Here is a 19,211-nt window from a genome sequence, read left to right on the forward strand (position 1 = left end):
TGGCAATGAGTTGGCCAGGGGGCAATGTGCAAATGGAATGGGACGAATTTAATGGTATTTTATGAATTTGTTTTTCATTTTCGGAGTTCGTGAAGTAATTTGGAAACCACTTAAATGATGTGAAATTTAAGAACATCTTTAAAAGGTACTGATATTTTATAGGTGCATATGGAAAGTTTTGAATGATTTCTGTAAATGAAATTACACTTACAAACTCCAACAGAGTTGCGTAAGATTTAAAATTAAGTTAACCGCGTAAATCTGGCAAATTGTCACTTTAATCGCCTGCCGATTGACGTCGGTATTTTTGTTTTCAACGATTGTGCATTGACCAGGGACAAACAGAGATCCATCAAGTACTTCCAGAAGCACTTAAGGCCTTATAAAAGGGTAATTTCACGAAATGCCACGCTTTTTAATGGCAACTTTCATTAACGAGCGGAATAACTCGATTTGCGAGGGGTGTTCTTAGTTAATTGCCAATTGCTCGCTCTCTGACGTAGGCAATCGCATTATAATGTGCCCACTTAATTATTTAATGGCTTTCCGAACACTTTAAGCAAACAAACGAAATTAATAATACACGCAATTATCGCGATTTCATCGATATAAACGCCCTATCGTAACCAGAATCTGCAAAAGGTGGCCGTAAAACTCCTGTAAAACTGTCAAAACCAACGACTCATAAACTTCGGAACAAAAAAGCAGACGAAAGTAAATGCAAATTAATGATGACGCTAATTAAATAATAATAAAAGGACGATGCTTTTTTTCGAATAATATTCTTTTTTATTTGTTTTTTAAGAGTTTTTTTGTTGCTTTTCAGTTTTTTCTTCTGGTTTTCCTCGGTGTGGATGTGTGTCTGTGTGTGTGGGTGGAAATGCACCGCTTTGTTGACTTTGCTGTTGCATATAATATGTACGTCTATATAATTTATTATACAGTTGAGGGCATGGCTTAATCTTAAATATTCGGCTTCGCTTCTCTCGCTCTTACAGCATAGTTTTCAACATACCAAAACAAAGTACACTAAACAAAAACTTCGTTAAGTTCTAAAATATAAAGTTACACCAAAAGATAGGGTTTGTGTTTTCTTAGTTTTGTATATAAGAAAATAGAAAAGGTGGACTAAAATGTAAACGTATATCAAAAAACACAAAGAGGAGTTTTTTACACAATTTTCGTTTATTTTTGTTGTTGAAATAATTTCAAGTTTGTTGTTTAGCATTTAGTTTGCCTTTTGTTTTAATGTACATCAATTTATATATTACAATTTAGCATTTGTGGTATTTGATTATTATTGGTTTCTTTAAATTTTAAGAATTAGCTATATTCTTTTTCGTTTTCCATTCGATTTCCTTGCTTATATAGAAAGTACAGTACTAAGTAACTAAACTTCACGTGCCTATTCATTAAAAATTACCGCCTAAAAATTAAAATTTATATTTTGTAAATGTTGTTTTTTTTTTCGCTTGTGGTTGTATTTTTATGATTTTTTTCTTAGGGGGCTTATTAAAAAATCTACAATTGCATTTAAAGCTAAAAAATATGACTTAACTGTAAGTTTTTATTTACAGATGTTTTGGGTTTTTTTTCTCATATTTTACTTAATCCTTCTTCATCTCGTATTTTTGTTTACTTCGCCGCGCGTTAAATTCTACGTTTTTCTTTTTGTGTTTTACGTTCTGTTTGTTTATAGAGTTTTTAGAGTACAATCTACTGGCTATATATATATAATATATATAAACACGGCTTGCTTAAGAACCTAAACCCTATCTAGAACCCACCGAGTTCTCCTACTGCTGCCTGCGTTTTCATTGAGCCTTTTTTACTTGATCTAAACGGCGACAAAGTGTTGAACGAAAAAATATTTTGTGGACTTTTGGGCATGGAAACATTTACCTTGCTTATGGAGAGCAGCTGAGGAATTTGTTTTCTTTGCTTGTCTTTTTTGGTTTCTTTAACACTTGGGTCGCACTTTTAACTAGTTTTTCATTTAGTTTAATTTTTTAGCATTTAGTTTTTAGGTTAAAACAACATCACTTGGTTTCACGTTTGATTTGAATTGCGTGTTTCTTTCGCTTTTATACAAAGGAAATTCTCGTTTAGATTTTAATTTAGTTAATTTGATTTAATTTAAGCAAGTTTTTCAAACTTTCAAACAAACTAAAATGGTGGATGGCAGCCTCCCCATCTCCTCCACTCCCTGCTCCTATTTAAGCTGAAGTTTAACACAGATTAATGCACTGGTAAAAAAGATGATTTCTCAACCTCATCGACGGACCTCATCTTATTTCTATTCTTTAAAGATCTGAATACAGTCGAGCTTGTCTAACGTGGATCTCAAACTGGTACATATTGTTTAAATTTCGTTAAAATATACATGTTTTAGATAATTTTTTCCGTCGCTAAATTTAGTAACAGATTTAAAGAAAACTGTGAAATCGTAGTTCGGAATTTCAAAAAAACTACAAAACACCACAGAAATTGAAAATTGAGTTAAAGAAAAATTCCAAATATATTCTTTCGACTTACGAAGTATTCTAAAACTTGCATAGCTAGTTCAATTTTAGATAGCTACTGCTGGGATCATTCGAATCGAACCAACTAAGTTCGCGTTAGAGAAGTTCGACTGTACGATTCTAGGGCTGCTCCCGCTTGAATTGCGGCCACCCGTTCGACGCCGAGTCCTAGGAGGACTCATAGCCAAACCAGGCGGCCGACGAATGCTATTCCCCACCCGCTCCGCCCGCCCCGCCAAAGCTATTGAAGTGCCGTACCGCTCCCGGTGCCGCCGCCGCTCCAAACTGCAGACTCAACTCGAAGAGGCGGCGGGCGTGCAGCTGCTGCTGCTGCTGCTGGTGGTGGTGGTGCTGCTGGTGATGGTGGTGCTGATAGTGGTGGTGCTGGTGCAGCGGATTCAGATTGAGATGGCCACCGAGCACCGAGGATGCGGATCCGGCCGGCGAGGCCGAGCTGGGCGGCTGTAGCGGCAGTCCACTGTTGCTGCCGGCACCCGGTGACAGTTGCGAATTGCTGCTGGTGCCGCCGACGGTCTGCTGCTGCGAGTGCTGCAGCTGATCGCTCGTGTGGAACAGGTGCGGATGGTGGGCGGGATTCAGGTGCGGATGCTGGTGCGGATGCGGATGCGGGTGGTGCGGATGCTGGTAGCGCATGGGATCCATGTACATGGCGGCTGCTGCAGCGGCTGCTATGCTGGAGGCCTGCTGTTGTTGCTGTTGCTGCTGGTGGTGTTTAACTTGCTCCTCGTTGTTGTTGTTGTTGTTGTTATTGTTATTGTTGGTGCTGCTATTGTTGTTATTATTGTTGTTATTGTTGTTAGCCTGATTGCCAGCAGAGGAGCTGCCCAGCGGACTTTGCGGCGACATCACCTGGCTGGTCATCGTAGCCGATGATCCCGCACTGGAGGATGGCGTATTCGGTGTGTGCTGCTGCTGCTGCTGATGCTGCTGCTGTTGCTGGTGTTGCTGCTGCTGCTGCTGCTGTTGCTGCTGCTGTTGCTGCTGGCTTAGACTATTGAGGGATGCAGGAGTGGACGCAGCTGCAGCTGAGTTCGACTCCTGGATTTCTGATTGCTAGTGGGCCGCCAACTGATGCGCCGCTACCGCCGAGGATTGCATATTCTGTGGGCTCAGCATGGGCGGGCTGTGCGAGTGGGAGTGTGTGCCCATCGGACTGCCGTGCATATCGTGATGCGGATGGTAGCCACCGTGATGCATATGGCCCGGCGGCATGCCGTCCATCATGTCGCCGCCGAGCGTATTTGGCGGCGTCATGCGCTTCTCCTTCTGCCGCCGATTGCAGAACCATACGCGCACCACCTCCTTCTCCAGCTGCAAGGAGTCGGCCAGCGAGGTTATCTCCTGGGCGGATGGCTTCGGCTGCTTGTGGAAGTGCTGCTCCAGTGCCCCCTTCACGCTCACCTCGATGCTGGTGCGTTTCTTACGCTTACGCCCCTGAGCGGCGATCTTGTCAATGGACGTGGGTGAGCCCGTTGTGGAGTCCGCCTCCTCCAGCCACTTCTGCAGCAGCGGCTTCAGCTTGCACATGTTCTTGAAGCTCAGCTGCAGTGCCTCGAATCGGCAGATGGTCGTCTGCGAGAAGACATTGCCATAGAGAGTGCCCAGTGCCAGGCCCACATCGGCCTGGGTGAAGCCCAGCTTGATGCGGCGCTGCTTGAACTGCTTGGCAAAGGCCTCCAGATCGTCGGACGTGGGGGTGTCCTCCTCGCCGCCGCTTATGGCATCCCGGTCGCCGCCGCCCATGTGATGATGTATGTGCAGCTGTGGGGATTCCCCGCGCAGCGCATGATGCAGTGGCGCCACACTCTGATGATGGGCCGCTGCTGCCGCATGGGCCGGATGATGGAGCATTCCGTTCATGGCATGATGGTACTGCAACGGTGATCCGCCCGTGGGCGCATAGTGTCCCGCATGGGGGGCGTGCCAGGCGGCATGGGGCGAGGCCATGCCCTGTTGGATGCGCGTCTGCTGCGAGAGATGCGACATCTCCTGCTTGACGGTATCGGCGGCCGAGGCAACGGCAGCGGCGGCGGGCAGATGGTGCGTATGATGGGTTTGCATCCACGGATCGGGATGTAGGGCACTCCATGAGCCCAACCCGGAACCGGGACCCAATCCCAGACCGCCACCATTGCCCTGGCCATTGGGCGATGGCGACGAGGGCAACTGATGGTGGGCAGCTGCCGCGGCGGCGGCATGATGATGATGATGGTGCTGCATGTACTTCATCTCACCGGCATCCGCCGCCGAACGCGGCGACGAGGTGTGATAGCCACCGCCTCCGAGGGCCATGTCCAGATCACCGCTCGGCGGCGTCATGTACGAGGTCGCGGCCATCCCCACCGCTCTGGGGCTGTTCAGGCCCTCCACGCTGGCGGGGTAGGGCTCCAAGTTGGGGCTCAGTTTAACGACTTTGTACACCGATCGATCGAAAGGAAGACCAGGGTCCCTATGCTCATTCCACTCGAACCGTGAGGCAACCGTCTTGACGTCTTTTACGGGCAACGTGGCAGGCGCAAAAATATTCTATATCGCTTATTTTCTTTTTTTAGGGTCGACGGTTTTTTTTTTTTTTTGGGGGGGGCGTGGCCCTCGAGCGCGCTCAACAAGTTTATTTCAGCTTTGGGTTAAGTAAAAAATCCGACGGCAATTTGCTTGGGTTAACACGTTTATTTAGCTTGACTAGCGTGGGGCTAACTGCGTTTTATTTGGTTATTTATTTATTTATTTCATTTAGCACTTCTAACACTTGGCACTTTTGTGGGCGATTTTTCGCTTTAAATCATCGATAGAACTCAGTGGTCAGAACGCAGAACTCTGTTATTCAGATACAGATTGAGATTTCGAATGTGTGTTTCTGCTGGGTTGGTTAGTTGGTTGGTTGGTTGACCGATTCGCTGCCGATTGAGATTTGAGATTGTGTGTTGTGAGATTTTGAGCAGTCAAGACAGCCGAGAGCCCAGGGAAAATTCACGTGCAGACTCGTAGAGCTATCGAAGTGAACTAACGTCATGTCTCGCACCGCAGCTCTACGTTGAGCGCTCTCGACGCTCGGCGGCTCGTCACACAGATACGATTACGCACACAGGCGAGCCCAGTACGCACACACACCCCGGCGAGCGAAACCAGTTTGTCTGCTGGCCTTCCAGCGTTCCATGGGTGCGAGCAGCACCGCCATTGGTGCGGCAAGCGAGATAGACGCTTAGCCAAGCAACTGGAAGGGAGACTTGCGCTCTATTGGGTTCGCTGTATTCCAGCGTTACGCCCCCAAAACCAAAGAAAAAAAAATTGAAGAGCTGAAAAAAAATAATACCAGAGCCGGCTCTACGAAGTTCCCTCAATGCATTCCCATGCAGAGTGACATTTTTAATTGCCCAGTGCCCAGTGCGAGCGAGAGAGGGCGAGAGACGATACGAACGGCGACGGCGCATCTCTCGATTTCCTCGAGCTTCGTCCAGCTATCGGGAACACAGGGATTACACATGGTGCCATCTCCCAGTTGGAGCTTTTCCGTCCAGGACTTCTCTCTCCCATTCGGGGAGCTTTGTTTCAGTTCCTTGCAGCTCCTTGGCCAGACAACTTTTCCCTTAGCTTTGTGAGTGTGTGTGTGTGTGTGTGTGTGTTTGGGAGGGGGAAATCTGGATTGGTTGCCATTGCGATTTGGAGAACATATTACTAAGCAAGAGAATTAAACAAATAAAGCGTTCAAATATTTACCTATTTATCAGTGTGCTGTTAACACGACTATTTGCACAAAAAGAGTGCATAGTAATAATACATAAACGTTATTTGCCGAGATAATATTTGATTATCTTAAATTGAATATTACACTTGGATCTGCACAATCCAATCCTCTGAAAATATTCGTTATATAGACTGTGCCCTAGTAAATGTTCAAGAAATGTGTTAAATTGGGAATGTTTGTTTTTTAAGTTATGAGATTCTAATCAATACGATTTTAAGAAAGTGAAGTTTTGTTCAAATAACCATAAATTCCTAACAACTTATTGGGTAGTATTAATTAGTATTTAACATTTTGGAATGCAAATGTAACCATATTACCGGTGAATATTTTATCGTTTTTCTTTTCATATGCATATAAGTTTCGTTTGCTTGCCAACATAAAACACACCTTTCTTTTGCACTTTAATATCTTTCTTTGGCTTATTGTGTTTGTGAGTGTGTTTTGACTAGTTTACAGTTAAATTATGTTTCCTGGACAAAAGATATTGATTCACTTCATCCGTCAGTTTCATTGATTCTTTGGTCGGTTTGCGAAATTCATGCAAAACTCGCGAGCAATTTGCATAGCTTAAAAACGTTAAAATAATCATTGGAATACCGACTTTTGTTTCTGGAAGTGCAGTTTTAAGGTTTTTGATTTAGTGGAGCGTTAGGGGACAATGGGAAGAATCGAATGGAAATTATCAGAAAGAGCTTATGTTTCCTTAAACAATGAATGAATGAAACTCTGGACACAAACAAAAAATACATCGCTTTGAAAGCCAATTGTCGTAAAACGCCTATAAAAATGAAATGATAGTAGCTTAATCAACGGAATTCGCGTTTCTAAATTAAAGACAAATTACTTAATTCTATTTCACTCACTAGTCGCCCTAAATTAATGCACAAAATGTTTGAAATTACAAAAACCAACCTCTTTTTTACTATATTATGCCACACAATTTCTCAATCCCATTAGCACCCACCACAAAATTCTTAGCATAGTTGTGTACCCCTTTTGAGGCAGGTCAAGAGCTCAATCAAAAAATTATGCAAACTAAGGTCATCCAGCCGAGCAGACGCAAGCCAGACAAGCTGAGGCGTATTTGCATGAAATTTGTTGACTTTTTTTGTCCATGACCATATCCTTTGGCCACGCACTTGGGCATAATTAATAAGCCAACCGTTTCCAACCCAAAAAAACAAAAAACTCAGTGACAAAATAAAGTCACAGTCATTGTTGGTCCTTAGACAAAAATTTACATGATAATTAGGTGGCGGCGCTAAATAACAAACAGCGAGTTAGTAAAAAAACTGGCATTTAAATTTCAAATGTCGAAGCGAAGGAAAAATCCTGTTTCTGCTGGCCATCCTCCCTCGGTGAATCTGTCACTTTTTTTTCAGCTTTTCGTTTTTTGTCCATATGCTAAATGCGCACGCGCCGCGTTTTTGGTTTTTGTGGCCAGCAAAGGACTTGTTGCATAATTATGCGCCGCATGCGAGTAAATAAAAAACGATACGATGGTGAAAAAAATGAGGATGAAAAATATATATACAACTAAGAGCTGCGTTTATGAATGGAAGATCTCTCGTGGCGGCCGCGAAACCACGGCGCCGTTGATTTGGATGATAATGAGCTCGATTAGCATTTCGGCTGCATTTTTATATGGCCATCTACTCGCACCAGCTACCCGTCTCCCTCTCTGGCTGGCTGTCTCTATCTCACACCTCGTTTTCGGGGCGCACTTGTTTATAATTATTAGCATAATTTTCTTTCTTATTTTGCATTAATTTGCCATCTCGCCCGCCAAACGAGTGTGAGTGAGGCATGAGCCGAAAACCTCAACGTCTGCTTTGGTAATTAAAGTGCCATAATTTCCGAATCAAGAGATATAAACTGGTCTGCTCTTGATCGCTTTGTTTATCGCGCAATACAATTAATGCACACTCACACACTCGATAAGTATGCGAATCTCTATATTTGTGGGGAAATAAAACACGTCGACTAATTTGTGGCAAATGCAAAGTCATTTTATTGGTTTAAGCTGTATTTAATGCGTTTGAACAGGATTTTGGGCATGAAGAGCATTATTTTATTGGATGTGCCAAAAGTTTAATGGAGTCAGCGAGTGGGCGTGTATCTTTAAGTGTTTGTCGTAACTCTACTTTAAAAAAGGCAAATTAAAGCAAATTAATACAAAACCTGGACAAAAAAATCTTAAAATTAATATGTAACCTTAGTTCAAGACAGAAAATCCAAATGCTATCGAACATTTGAAACATGATTCCACCCGACTATTTAGAACCCCAGTTGATTTTATAGGTAACCCAAGGAGAATCGATTAAAAATCTGGCATTCAATTAATCCACTCCTTGTCCTACCTACATCATCTTCAAAGTAAATTTCATGCAAATAATCCCAGCGTCATCTAGCCAACCCCTTGCCATCCTTCAACCTTCACCCCAACCCCATTTCCGGATCTATCTATTTTGCTCATTTGCAAACAAACGTTTCATTAGAGAGACACATCGAAGGCATCATCATCAGCTGCAATCCATTTGCGTAAAAAGAAGCCTCGGACAACTCGTTACCATATGCCCAACACTCGATTATTTTTTGCGCGCCAAAAAAACGGAGAGACAAGCACTTAAGAAAACAACAGGATGGTGAGGAGGTCCTGAAGACGAGGCCGCCGCAGAAGACAACCCTCGAGCAACCCTTTAATACGCTTTTCGGCAAGGTCAACTATCTATCCGTGTAGGCAAATTGCATATAGGCAAATCCGAATCTCCTGTGGCTGCAACCCAGCCATTTATCATTTTCTTCCGTTTTTTTTTTTTGTGTGGCCCTCCTGCAATTTCAATTTTTGCAATTTTGCATGCAGCGGCCGTTAAAAAAGTCTCCGGTATGCAATCAGTGCGCTTATCCTTTGGGTCTTCGAATCCTGCCCGAATCCTTTCACTTTCGCTACCTACGAGGCGAGACAAGCTGGCAGGGCAATTCAGAAGTAGAGTTTGCCAAAATTCCAGCACACACACGCACATCCTTGCTGTCATATGCAAATTAGCACAGTAAAAATAGAAAATTTCTGCGTCCCGCCAAAAAATACAGAATGTAGAACACACCAACAAAAAAAAACAAAAAAGAAAAAACTAAAAATGCGAACGGAGCACAAAATGGCAATTGTAGTCGAAAAGGGTAGAGGAACGACCCATCGCCCCGTTTTCGGTTTAAATGCATTTTTGGTGCGCCTCATTGGCTTTTGGCATTGAAGCCCGACGCCCAACTGTCAATAAGACCGCGCAAAGGGCAAATATGCAAATTAGTTAGCATTTTTTCCCTTTTATTTATTAACTAATTTATCTCTGCGGCGCTGTGACACGTCCCATAGGCAGAGCGAACCCGTCAGGGTCGTGAATTATTGGCGAACGCCATAGAGGAGTTACGAAAAAGCGTTGCAACACCTGGACACAATTTTTTTGTTCCAACTTTTTTGCCCTTATGTGGGGTAAGCGTCGCTTTCAACGCTTGTTAAGTAGTTAAGTAGGTTATGATAAAGCCGATTAAAGAAGAACAGTCCTTAAGTCGACTTAGTTGAATTTAACAGTACCAAGTGCCTTTTTAACATAAAATACATTATATAAGCTATTTTAATAACAATTTCAAAAATGAAATACATAACATTTTTAAGGAATTTTTATATTTATGAACTTCGATTAATGTTAACTTAAATGCATTTAAATTCTGTCATTTAGTTTTGAAACATTTTATTTTTACAACTTACAATCAATCAAAATTTATAGGGGATGTAATGCAAATATGAGTTTTACATTTAAGCAATAAACTCACATTTTCTCATTTTATATTTATGGCTTACAAATATTGTAGTTTACATAATTTTACAGTTTTATTAAATCAGTCGCAAGGTTTTATCACCCAAAACTCGCTGAGAAAGAAATTAGCAGTTATAAAAATCATTAGCCATCATAAAAACGTTATATGTTTACATCAAACCAAAACTTGCATCTGCTTAACTCACTTTCAAGATCTGATTTTAATAGTTTTGATTTTGGTTTCATTACTTGGAAAAACTCCAGCAAAAGAGAAAATCTAGAAAAATACATAATTCATTAAGGCGTTAAATCTCCATAAACTTCACTTTTGTGTGCTGTCCTCTCACTTTCAATCGGTTCAAAATGCAAACCAAAGCACTCAGTCACTGAAAACCCAACCCAATAATGATCGCTGGAAAATGGAAAATGTATGAAAATTAAAACCCTGTTCACACCCACCGAAGTGGCGACAGGAAATTCAACGAAATACATACAAGCCGGGCGGCAAAGGGAAAACATATGTCAATAAAAATCTCTTTTCATTGAACATTTGCATAATGCAGTCAAAAGGGCAACGCGTTCTCCGACTCTTCCTTTTCCTGTGCCCAGGTGACTGCGACTTCAAACAGAACTCAAGCTTGCAAACTATGGCACAACTACGGCACGCATGTTGTTGGTTTCCTTCGAAAAACAGAAAAACTGAAAAAAACCGATTGCGTCAAACGATATCCATCGCATTTCAAGGGGTCGTGGCCTTTTAGGCCCAGGGGTGCATATCATTAGCGACAAAAACAGTGGCACACATTTTCCGACTGACACTTTTTTCCTGGCACACCAAATGCCTCCTGACACATCAAAGGCCAATCAACTCGTCCAATTGTTTTTATGCGCCGAGTTCTTAGTGTTTTCGGTTCTTATAGGAAGCGGAAGTGAACCCTTCTAACCCCTGACTCTTAGCCTTTCCACGAACCATCTGCGCGAGGGGTGGGTTTTACGACAGCCCGTGGTGAGTTTCCTCTGACCTTGCCATAAAAATTGCAAATTGGAAAGTTCCGCTCGAATAAATTCGAGATTGTTAAAATTTTTCCATTTTTTAAGATTCCGATAAGAGTCAGTATTACTTTTATACTTTTAGTCTACCATGTAGGTTTTAAATCATACAATACAATCATCAACATTTTCTTGAATATTATATAATTTCTGTATTTATTTACAAGTCTGGGTAAATACAATTTAATTGTAGCATAAATGCCAATTTTATTGCGTAACTCGCACGCGCCACCGCGAACCAAATTGCGCAGAAATTGCAAATCGCCCATAAGGCATAAATGAAATTTTTATAATCGAAACGATTGCCGAAAAATCGCCCGAAAGTTGCGCATGCGCCGAATACTGTGTTTTTGCGGCTGCCAGCGAAATTGCTTATACTGTTACTGTTATTGTTATTAACTTTAGCTGACAGTGACAGGAGCGAAAAACTCAAAAAAAAACCTTGTGCCGACAAAGACTTGACGCCCTGACGTGACATGGTCGACTTTTATATTTTGTTGGTCGGGAGATGTGGTCAGGAGTTCTTTGATCTGCGGGCGGCTGACGGAGGTGGATATAGCACGTGCAGAAAACTTGAGCCGGCGATGGTATCTACTGAACCACTATCCTCCAGAGATGTGGCGAAAATCAAAAGACTTCGGACACAAACGCGTTTTCATTGAAACCGCTTTGAGCGCGATGCTTTACACCTGATAACCGACCAAAAAAGTAAGGCAAAATAAAAGGCAAAAAAGGAGTAGTCTTTCCATTGAGACCGCCACAGGACTGTGATGTAATCAGACTCTCAACCACCCCCCGTCCCAGCGATTTGCTGTACGTGATATTGTTAAAAGCTTTTAATTGAAGTCATCTTCTTGCTCAAAACAGGTAGCTGCCCCCAAAGAGTTGTCTTCTTCTGCTGCCATCGATGTCGAGCATTTTTATGATTAAACTAATTTTTCTTTCCCCCATATAGCAGGTGATGGTTCCCCGTGCTCTCCCGATATCCCGCCATTCCTGTGCGTCCCTCTAGCCAAGTTATTTTAATAAACTGCGCGACGTGCTGCGCATTCTGAAATGCGATCAGTTTCAATTTTATTATTGCTGCTGCTGCTGCTGCTGCGGTTGCTTCTGCTTTTCAGCATTTCTGCTTTTAGATTATGTAGTTCCAGCACTTGTAAGTGTTGTTAGAAGCCAGCCCCAAAGAGGAGTGCCCCGGACACGGCTGACCAGGCCCAACGTGCTCATTTAACAGTAGCCAGCAAACGTTCGCATTTCCCTGTTGTTTGTACCTCTTTGTATAATAATTTAAAGCGGCGTAAAAATATTTTAATGATAAGATATAATGGCCGTTCAGCTGGCGGAGGCGCTTCGCTTTTGGCCAAGTCAAACAAGGCGTTTAGAAGGCCCTTTAAAATGGAAGACTGGCGCGGGCTAGGAATTTTAACTTTGGTTTGGGTAATGACATAATAAGAACCCTTTCAAATTATGCGATTGATTTGATTTGATTTGACCCGACATTTATGTTCCATCATTCAACTTATTCCAAATCCTTGCACACTGCAAAGTTAAAAATATTGCAGTTATTGGCATTCATACAAAGCAATTTTTAACCCGTTTCTCATGTAATTTAATTATTTTATAAGAAGTGAAATGATTTCTATGTTTTGTCTACTCCCAATTTGTAAGATTTATTTGTGCTATTTTTCTTAGAAACTTCTTCTTTAAATTCACCATCCACTATGCCCCTTTTAAAAAATGTTTGCAGTGATTGTAGGCAACCTGTACGAAGCTTATTTATTTTCCAATCCTTACCCCCTGAAATAATTTATGCGCTGCAATGACACTTGCTCATGACCTTATCGACGTCGTCATCGTCATTGCAGTTGGGCCCGGACTTTGGCAACAACTTTGGCCAGCGGCATACATATTTTTTTTGGTTTTTGTTTTTGCTGTGGCGAGACCTAAGCGAAAAACCAATAACAACAATTAAGCACATATACACGACCATGCACAACAACAAAGAGCGCAGTGTTGCCATGAATTGTATTGTTGCCATTTTTCTTTATGGTTTTATGCGTTTTGGCATAGAGTTCGAGCCAGAGTCGAAGGAGAGTTCGATATTGAGCAAATAAATCAATTTATTTCAATTATAATTATAGGCTCGAGCGCAGGCCGTAGCAAAGAGACTCCACTTCTCGCTGCATCCTTATGCAGTTTTTTATTTCTTTCGTTCGCCTGCGGGTAATGTTTTTTTCCCCCTTTTTACTGGGAGCGCGCGTGGCCAACTGCTCATTACTTTTGTGGCAGCACACGCCCCGTTTTGGTTATTGAGGCGTAGTTTTGGCCAATTGTTGAAAAATGAAATGGTCTGGCACATAGTTATGCACCGATATCGGATCGGCATCTCCCTCGCTTCTGGCTAGGCATTCGTATGTTACATGGAGATGTAAAAATTCCATTTTTGATTTTAATCAATAGAATCGACTGTTATTTATACGCCAGCGCTACTTCACAACTTTATTTGAATGCCCCAGGGTTTGCTCTTTGAGCCCTCGTTTCGGTTTTTTATTCGTTTTTTCTTATTCGGTAAGGTTGCAAATTATATGCATTACGCATACGCAGCGGGGAAGTCCTCCTGCTTCCAGCAGCAGTGGCTTACGTTTTGTAAATTAACTCATAAGTGAAGCCAAGAAAAACGGGCTGCACCGATGAGTGCGATAAGTAAGCGGAATTACCGATGAATTTAACCAACTTATTGCAAGTCAGGCTCAAAAATGCATAAAAAAGAGTTTTACATATAGTGATTTAGCTGCATGTACAAAATGGGGCTTATTAATCAAATTTGAGCACTTAATTATACATTTTTAAAAATAAATGAACAAAAACTATATTAAATAAAGAAATATTAAAATAATATTTAACAATAATATTCAAATCTTTAATTGGTTGACAAATACTTACTTCAATAAATCAGTATTAAATTCCTCAGTTAAACAAACAACACAAAATCATATATGTAAATCAAGTATATGGTACCCTTTACCTTCTGACATTCTGTAACCTTTAAGAAAAAGTCAGAGGCAATCTGGAATCTTAATCTGGAAACTGTACTGCACCTGCTATCCGCCAGTTGTCAAAGCCAGTAGCTCGGGACCCAGTCTTCAGAAATAGTTGTGCCGTTCCATATCTAAATATACAAACGTACAGATACCGGCTGCGATGCCTTGCCAACCTGTCTCACATTTCAAAATACATAATTAAGTATGCACAGCGAGTTTGTTAGATAAAAATCTTAAAAACCCTTAAAAAGCTTTAAGCGCCTAAGACACACACACTGGAAATTATTCACTTGTATGGGGCGGGCAAAAGAGACAAACCGAGGAGGCAATACTTGATGGATAACTTGATAGGTATCAGAGGAGTTTTTCTCTCTTTATGTTGGCGACTTTTTGTTTTTTTTTTCGTATCAGAGCACAAAACAAGCTAGAAATACAACAACTATCACGTATGCGATGTATGATACGAAAACACTTTGGCGACAATCATGGGAACGATTTTTTTTGGATTTGTGTGCGTCGCTAGCTGCGACCATTAAAGTGACCAAACCCAAAGAAGAGGTCAGACCGATAACGAGCGAAAGCTACAAAAGCAGTTAAGACTGTCTGGCACCTGATGGTCATTTTAGCCGATTTGTAACAGAAAGCTTTCACATGTGTCTCCAAAAAACCGAAAACCGAACCAAACCGATGCCCGGCGACCAATCAACGACAGAAATCGATAAAGTTTCCCAATGCCAGAGAAACACAGAAGAAACTTAATTAAAAGGTCTCTGTTAATGTTGTTAATTTGAAAATATTGTCGAAGGAAACGACCTGACATACCAGCACACACACACACTCACACACACTGGATGAGGCTCTCGGATTCAGACAAAATAGGCTACGTTTTAAAATCGTAGAAGAAACGCCATAAAAAACGGCAGCCAACAGCATCAACTAATTTTATGGCCCCCGTATTTTGTGTCTGCGTTGACAGACATCTCGGCGGGATCGGATCCCCTACGGTTTACCACCTGGTTAATCAGGCCCCAAACGCAGTTGATCAACAATTTCAGCCTGATGACAAACAAGTTTGTTGCCCAACGCCTTTGCTCTAAATATTCGTCTAGCAACAGAAACATCAAAAACCTTTTTCAATAACAAGTTCGTTGCCTAAGTTTTCTGTTTTAATTTTAGTAATGTACAGTCAAATAGGGCAGCATATTTTCAGATATACTCTTCTGGTTTTCTCAATCTCTTCTTAGCCTTTTGTTAATTTTTAAATAAAAAATTTCAAATTATATCTGCAATGCCATTTTAAAGCAATTCTGGATAGTCCGTTGTGTTGGTATTTTCGTGGTAATTACTTAAAAGTAAAAATGTATTTACATTAAATATTAAATAGCTATCAATTAAATGTGTGTAGCTCTTGCTTTTTCTTTCCCACTTCAATTAAATCTTTAATATATGAGAGCGACCACCGCTCAGAAAATGCACCCATCGCATACAAATGACGCCCATTTGGCCTTAACCAAAACGAAAATTTCACTGAATTTTCAATGCGACAACCGATTTCCTCAATCAAAACGAAGGCATTGAAAATTAAGTCCCCCGCCCACCACCGACTCCCCTTAATAATGTTAATAATCAGGCATATAGACGAAGTTAAAGAGTTGCACCGGCAACGAACAACAAAGAAAATGCACCGTGATGCAGGTGGTTTTGGGGTGGGTGAACGGATGGGTGTAAGTGGATGGGGCCAATTGCGATTGCTGCGTGGCCTCCGTTTCATTTATATATATAAATATATATATATATACATTTATACATATAGGGGTATATAATTTTTTGTTGGTACGCCCGAATGGCGTTGCACGCACACATGCAGAGATGGATACACACGCACTGGCAATGTAACTTCAACCTTCAATTGTTGTTGGCGGTTGTCACGAAACGTTATTCGTGCGGCGGCCATGCGAGTTCACTGCCTCCCCGCACTGCGCGTGTGTGAGTTGCTTTTGGTGCTTTTCACATACAGTGAAGCCTCTGCAAGAGGAACCAATAACTTGGAAAGAAAAATATCAGCTAATCAGCTCAGAAACTTATAGTTTACACAAAAAGTTTATATGGTTGATTATACCTAATTGAATTTTAAGCATTTTCATTACAGTAGAACTGAACTAACTGAACTATTTTGTAACATATTAGATAACTAATTGAGGAGCGTAAAAGTAATTTATTAAAAAATAATAGAATTCCTAACAAACCCGTTGGCACATAAAATACAAATTCCTTCTTGTTCGATTTGACTGTACATAAACACATTGTATAATGTTGTTGGCCATTTGCCGTTCGCTTTGTTTTTATTGCTCTTCGCCGCATTCGTGGCTATAACAAATAACAACAGCAACAATCACAGTGGGCTCCTCACCATGGCGGCCATATTAACATGGCTTAGAGTACAGTTTGCACCTGCAGCTATGGCGGGCCGGACAGAAAAAAAACAAAATATCGTTAACTGCTCAAAAGTTTTACGACAGAGAATCTATTGTCGAGTACTGCACGTGATTGAATCGAATCGGAGAAGGAAAACCACAAACAAAAACACTGAAAAATTGCGTTGGTTTTTTCGGGGGCAAATTAGAAAACCCGCTCACGATCAAAGCCAAATACAAGAACACAGCCAGCAACAAGCTAACAAGCGCAACTGGGCGAATCGTAGAATTATAGTAAAAATTTCCAAGCCTCGGGCTTGCTAATTGGGCAAGTCAATAATAACAATAAATATATTGATTTTTCTTCATTTTTTGGCAATTTGTCTGCTGTCAACACTCAATCATATCAACAAATATTTGTGGTCGGCTCTTTTTATATTGCGACTTTTGAACAATAAATACTTTGCATTCCTTTTAATTTGTTCAACTTGTTGTAATGCTTGCCAACTTTAAATATAGTAATTAACAGGAGGTAAACTAAAAAAGAGAGAAGCTCCATTGCTGTTTAATTGCCGAAGTACATGCAAGTGTAGGAGGATGGGGAGTGGACTCATTACGGTGAGAAAACCCATCAACTTGGCTAGCTGACATGCAATTATAACTTCTATATATATATTTTTGCGTTTGTGTGGATTAATCCAAAACAATGCGCAGCTCACACAATAAATTCATTAGTTATTGTCTAATTGGTGCATATAACGAAGGCAATTTCGAATGCTCAATGGGCACGGGGGAATTACATTTGGGGTGTCTGCTGTTATATATAAAGCAGGTTGAAGGAACTTTCGATAACAGATTAAGACATTTTTTCCTTTACTTTAGTAAAATGTAATGGATTGGTTTGTATGTTACCCACATAATTGATTCATTACTTCCTTTAGTCAGCCTTCTTTTTGTTGGTTTGATTTCACGACAATAACCCACACACGGCAATTAATTTGGGGAGAGCTTGTTGCCATTTTACGATCGCCATTAAAACCAGAGAGGCTTCCTCTATAAGTCGCTGTATTCCCGCCCTATTCCAACCACAAAATTTAACGACTGCAATGAAACTCCCAACATTTGACGCTGATTCTGTGATTATACCCAGATCAGATAATTAAAATCAGCCTGATAAAAAAATTAATCGGTGGTTAGTCGGCAGTCGACAGTCTTATCGCAGAAGATTGTATTTAGATAAAATTTAACTGCCAGCCCCATTTTCCCCTCTTTTAAAGTGTTAATGTCCTGCCTAATGTGCGAAAAGTGTGCACACATTGTACTTTGAAAATAAGCGGAATTAATTTTTAGCGCGGGCTTAGCTTTATTTTTAATGATTGCCTTCCCTCTGATAAATATTCATGAGTTGTTATTCAATAGTTGTTTTTACGAACAAATCTCGCGATTGGTTAAAAAGAGTTCTTTTGAACATCTTCTTTCTGTGGCGTTGGCTTTGGGCGTGACTCGCTTAGAAGTCAATTAAAAAGCGGAAGTTTTTGAGTTTTATTTGAGATAGCTGATGTCCACGCCCTTGACAGACATTCCATCTGCATAAATCAGAGCTCCGCGATCCAAGCTGGCTAATAACAGCAATTGTTGTCAATTTGCCACAAAAGCAGGCGCGAAAAATGCAGACATAATTCCGTTGTTGCTGTCGTTAAGCTTCGAACACACCCTGACAATTGGCTGAATTTAAATTGTTTATAAAAATAGAATATGTCCCAAAACACGCGTCACACTACTCACACTCGCGCACACAGCCGAAAAATGCAGCTCACCCTGGCTGGCTGGCAAGTTCGTGCCTTAAGTCTTTCGCTTTGGCCACGGTGACAATGAAAGCCTAGGATAGCCGCCTGCATTTTCTGTTCCGTTGCTGTCTCGCCACAAGCATGCAAAATGCCATTAACAATTTGCGCACATAATGCCAAGGCAGCCAGTCAGCAAAAAAAACTGTTCCACGCACAACTCAAAAGACCAAAAATAAAGCCCAAAAAAAAAACTGTCTACAAGAGTTTTGAATTTATTTATGTCAGCAATTATTTTATTTATATTGTCATTGCACACATGCACACACTGTCTCTTTACATTGTCCGCTTCGCCATTCTGATTTCGCAGTCAAAATATGTTTGCAGCTCATGATATGCTACCCGTTTTGAGCGTTGCTGCCGCTTCTGCTGTTGCGGTTGCCTTTGGGGCTACTGGTTTTCTGGTGGCAGCCGTTGAGCAGATGCAGAAACGCACGATTACGGCACGTAAACTGTACGGAATATGTGGGGTATTGTGTTTACTTCAAATCAAATCCAAACCATTTATATTTATAATATACTGGTATAATGCTTATATATTCTGTGTGCTTTCTACAGAGAATGTTTAATTCCAACATAAAATATTTCAAACCTTTGTTGACGCCTCCACAGAACATATTCTAAAGAAACCCAGAGACATCAGCGAAGACGACGCGACACCAAATAATACCAATTCTCCACCGCCACCTCTTTTGGCAGCCTCAATTCCTGAGACCAAGCCAAACCAAACAGAAGTAGCCCCCAGTACGCGGCAGTCCGTCA

The 19,211-nt window shown here is 41.3% G+C and overlaps 1 protein-coding gene across 1 annotated transcript; it reads right to left on the reverse strand.

Annotated features, from left to right (window-relative positions):
- Positions 1 to 2,206: 2,206 nt before the first annotated feature.
- LOC6544843 (POU domain protein CF1A) lies at positions 2,207 to 5,628 on the reverse strand. Its single transcript, XM_001971497.3, is given in 1 exon segment — positions 2,207 to 5,628. A coding segment is annotated over 1 exon segment (2,151 nt). The 5' UTR covers positions 4,881 to 5,628; the 3' UTR covers positions 2,207 to 2,729.
- Positions 5,629 to 19,211: the final 13,583 nt, after the last annotated feature.

This window comes from Drosophila erecta, unplaced genomic scaffold (genome assembly GCF_003286155.1).
Source record: "Drosophila erecta strain 14021-0224.00,06,07 unplaced genomic scaffold, DereRS2 tig00000021-arrow-pilon, whole genome shotgun sequence".
Lineage (NCBI taxonomy): Eukaryota > Metazoa > Arthropoda > Insecta > Diptera > Drosophilidae > Drosophila > Drosophila erecta.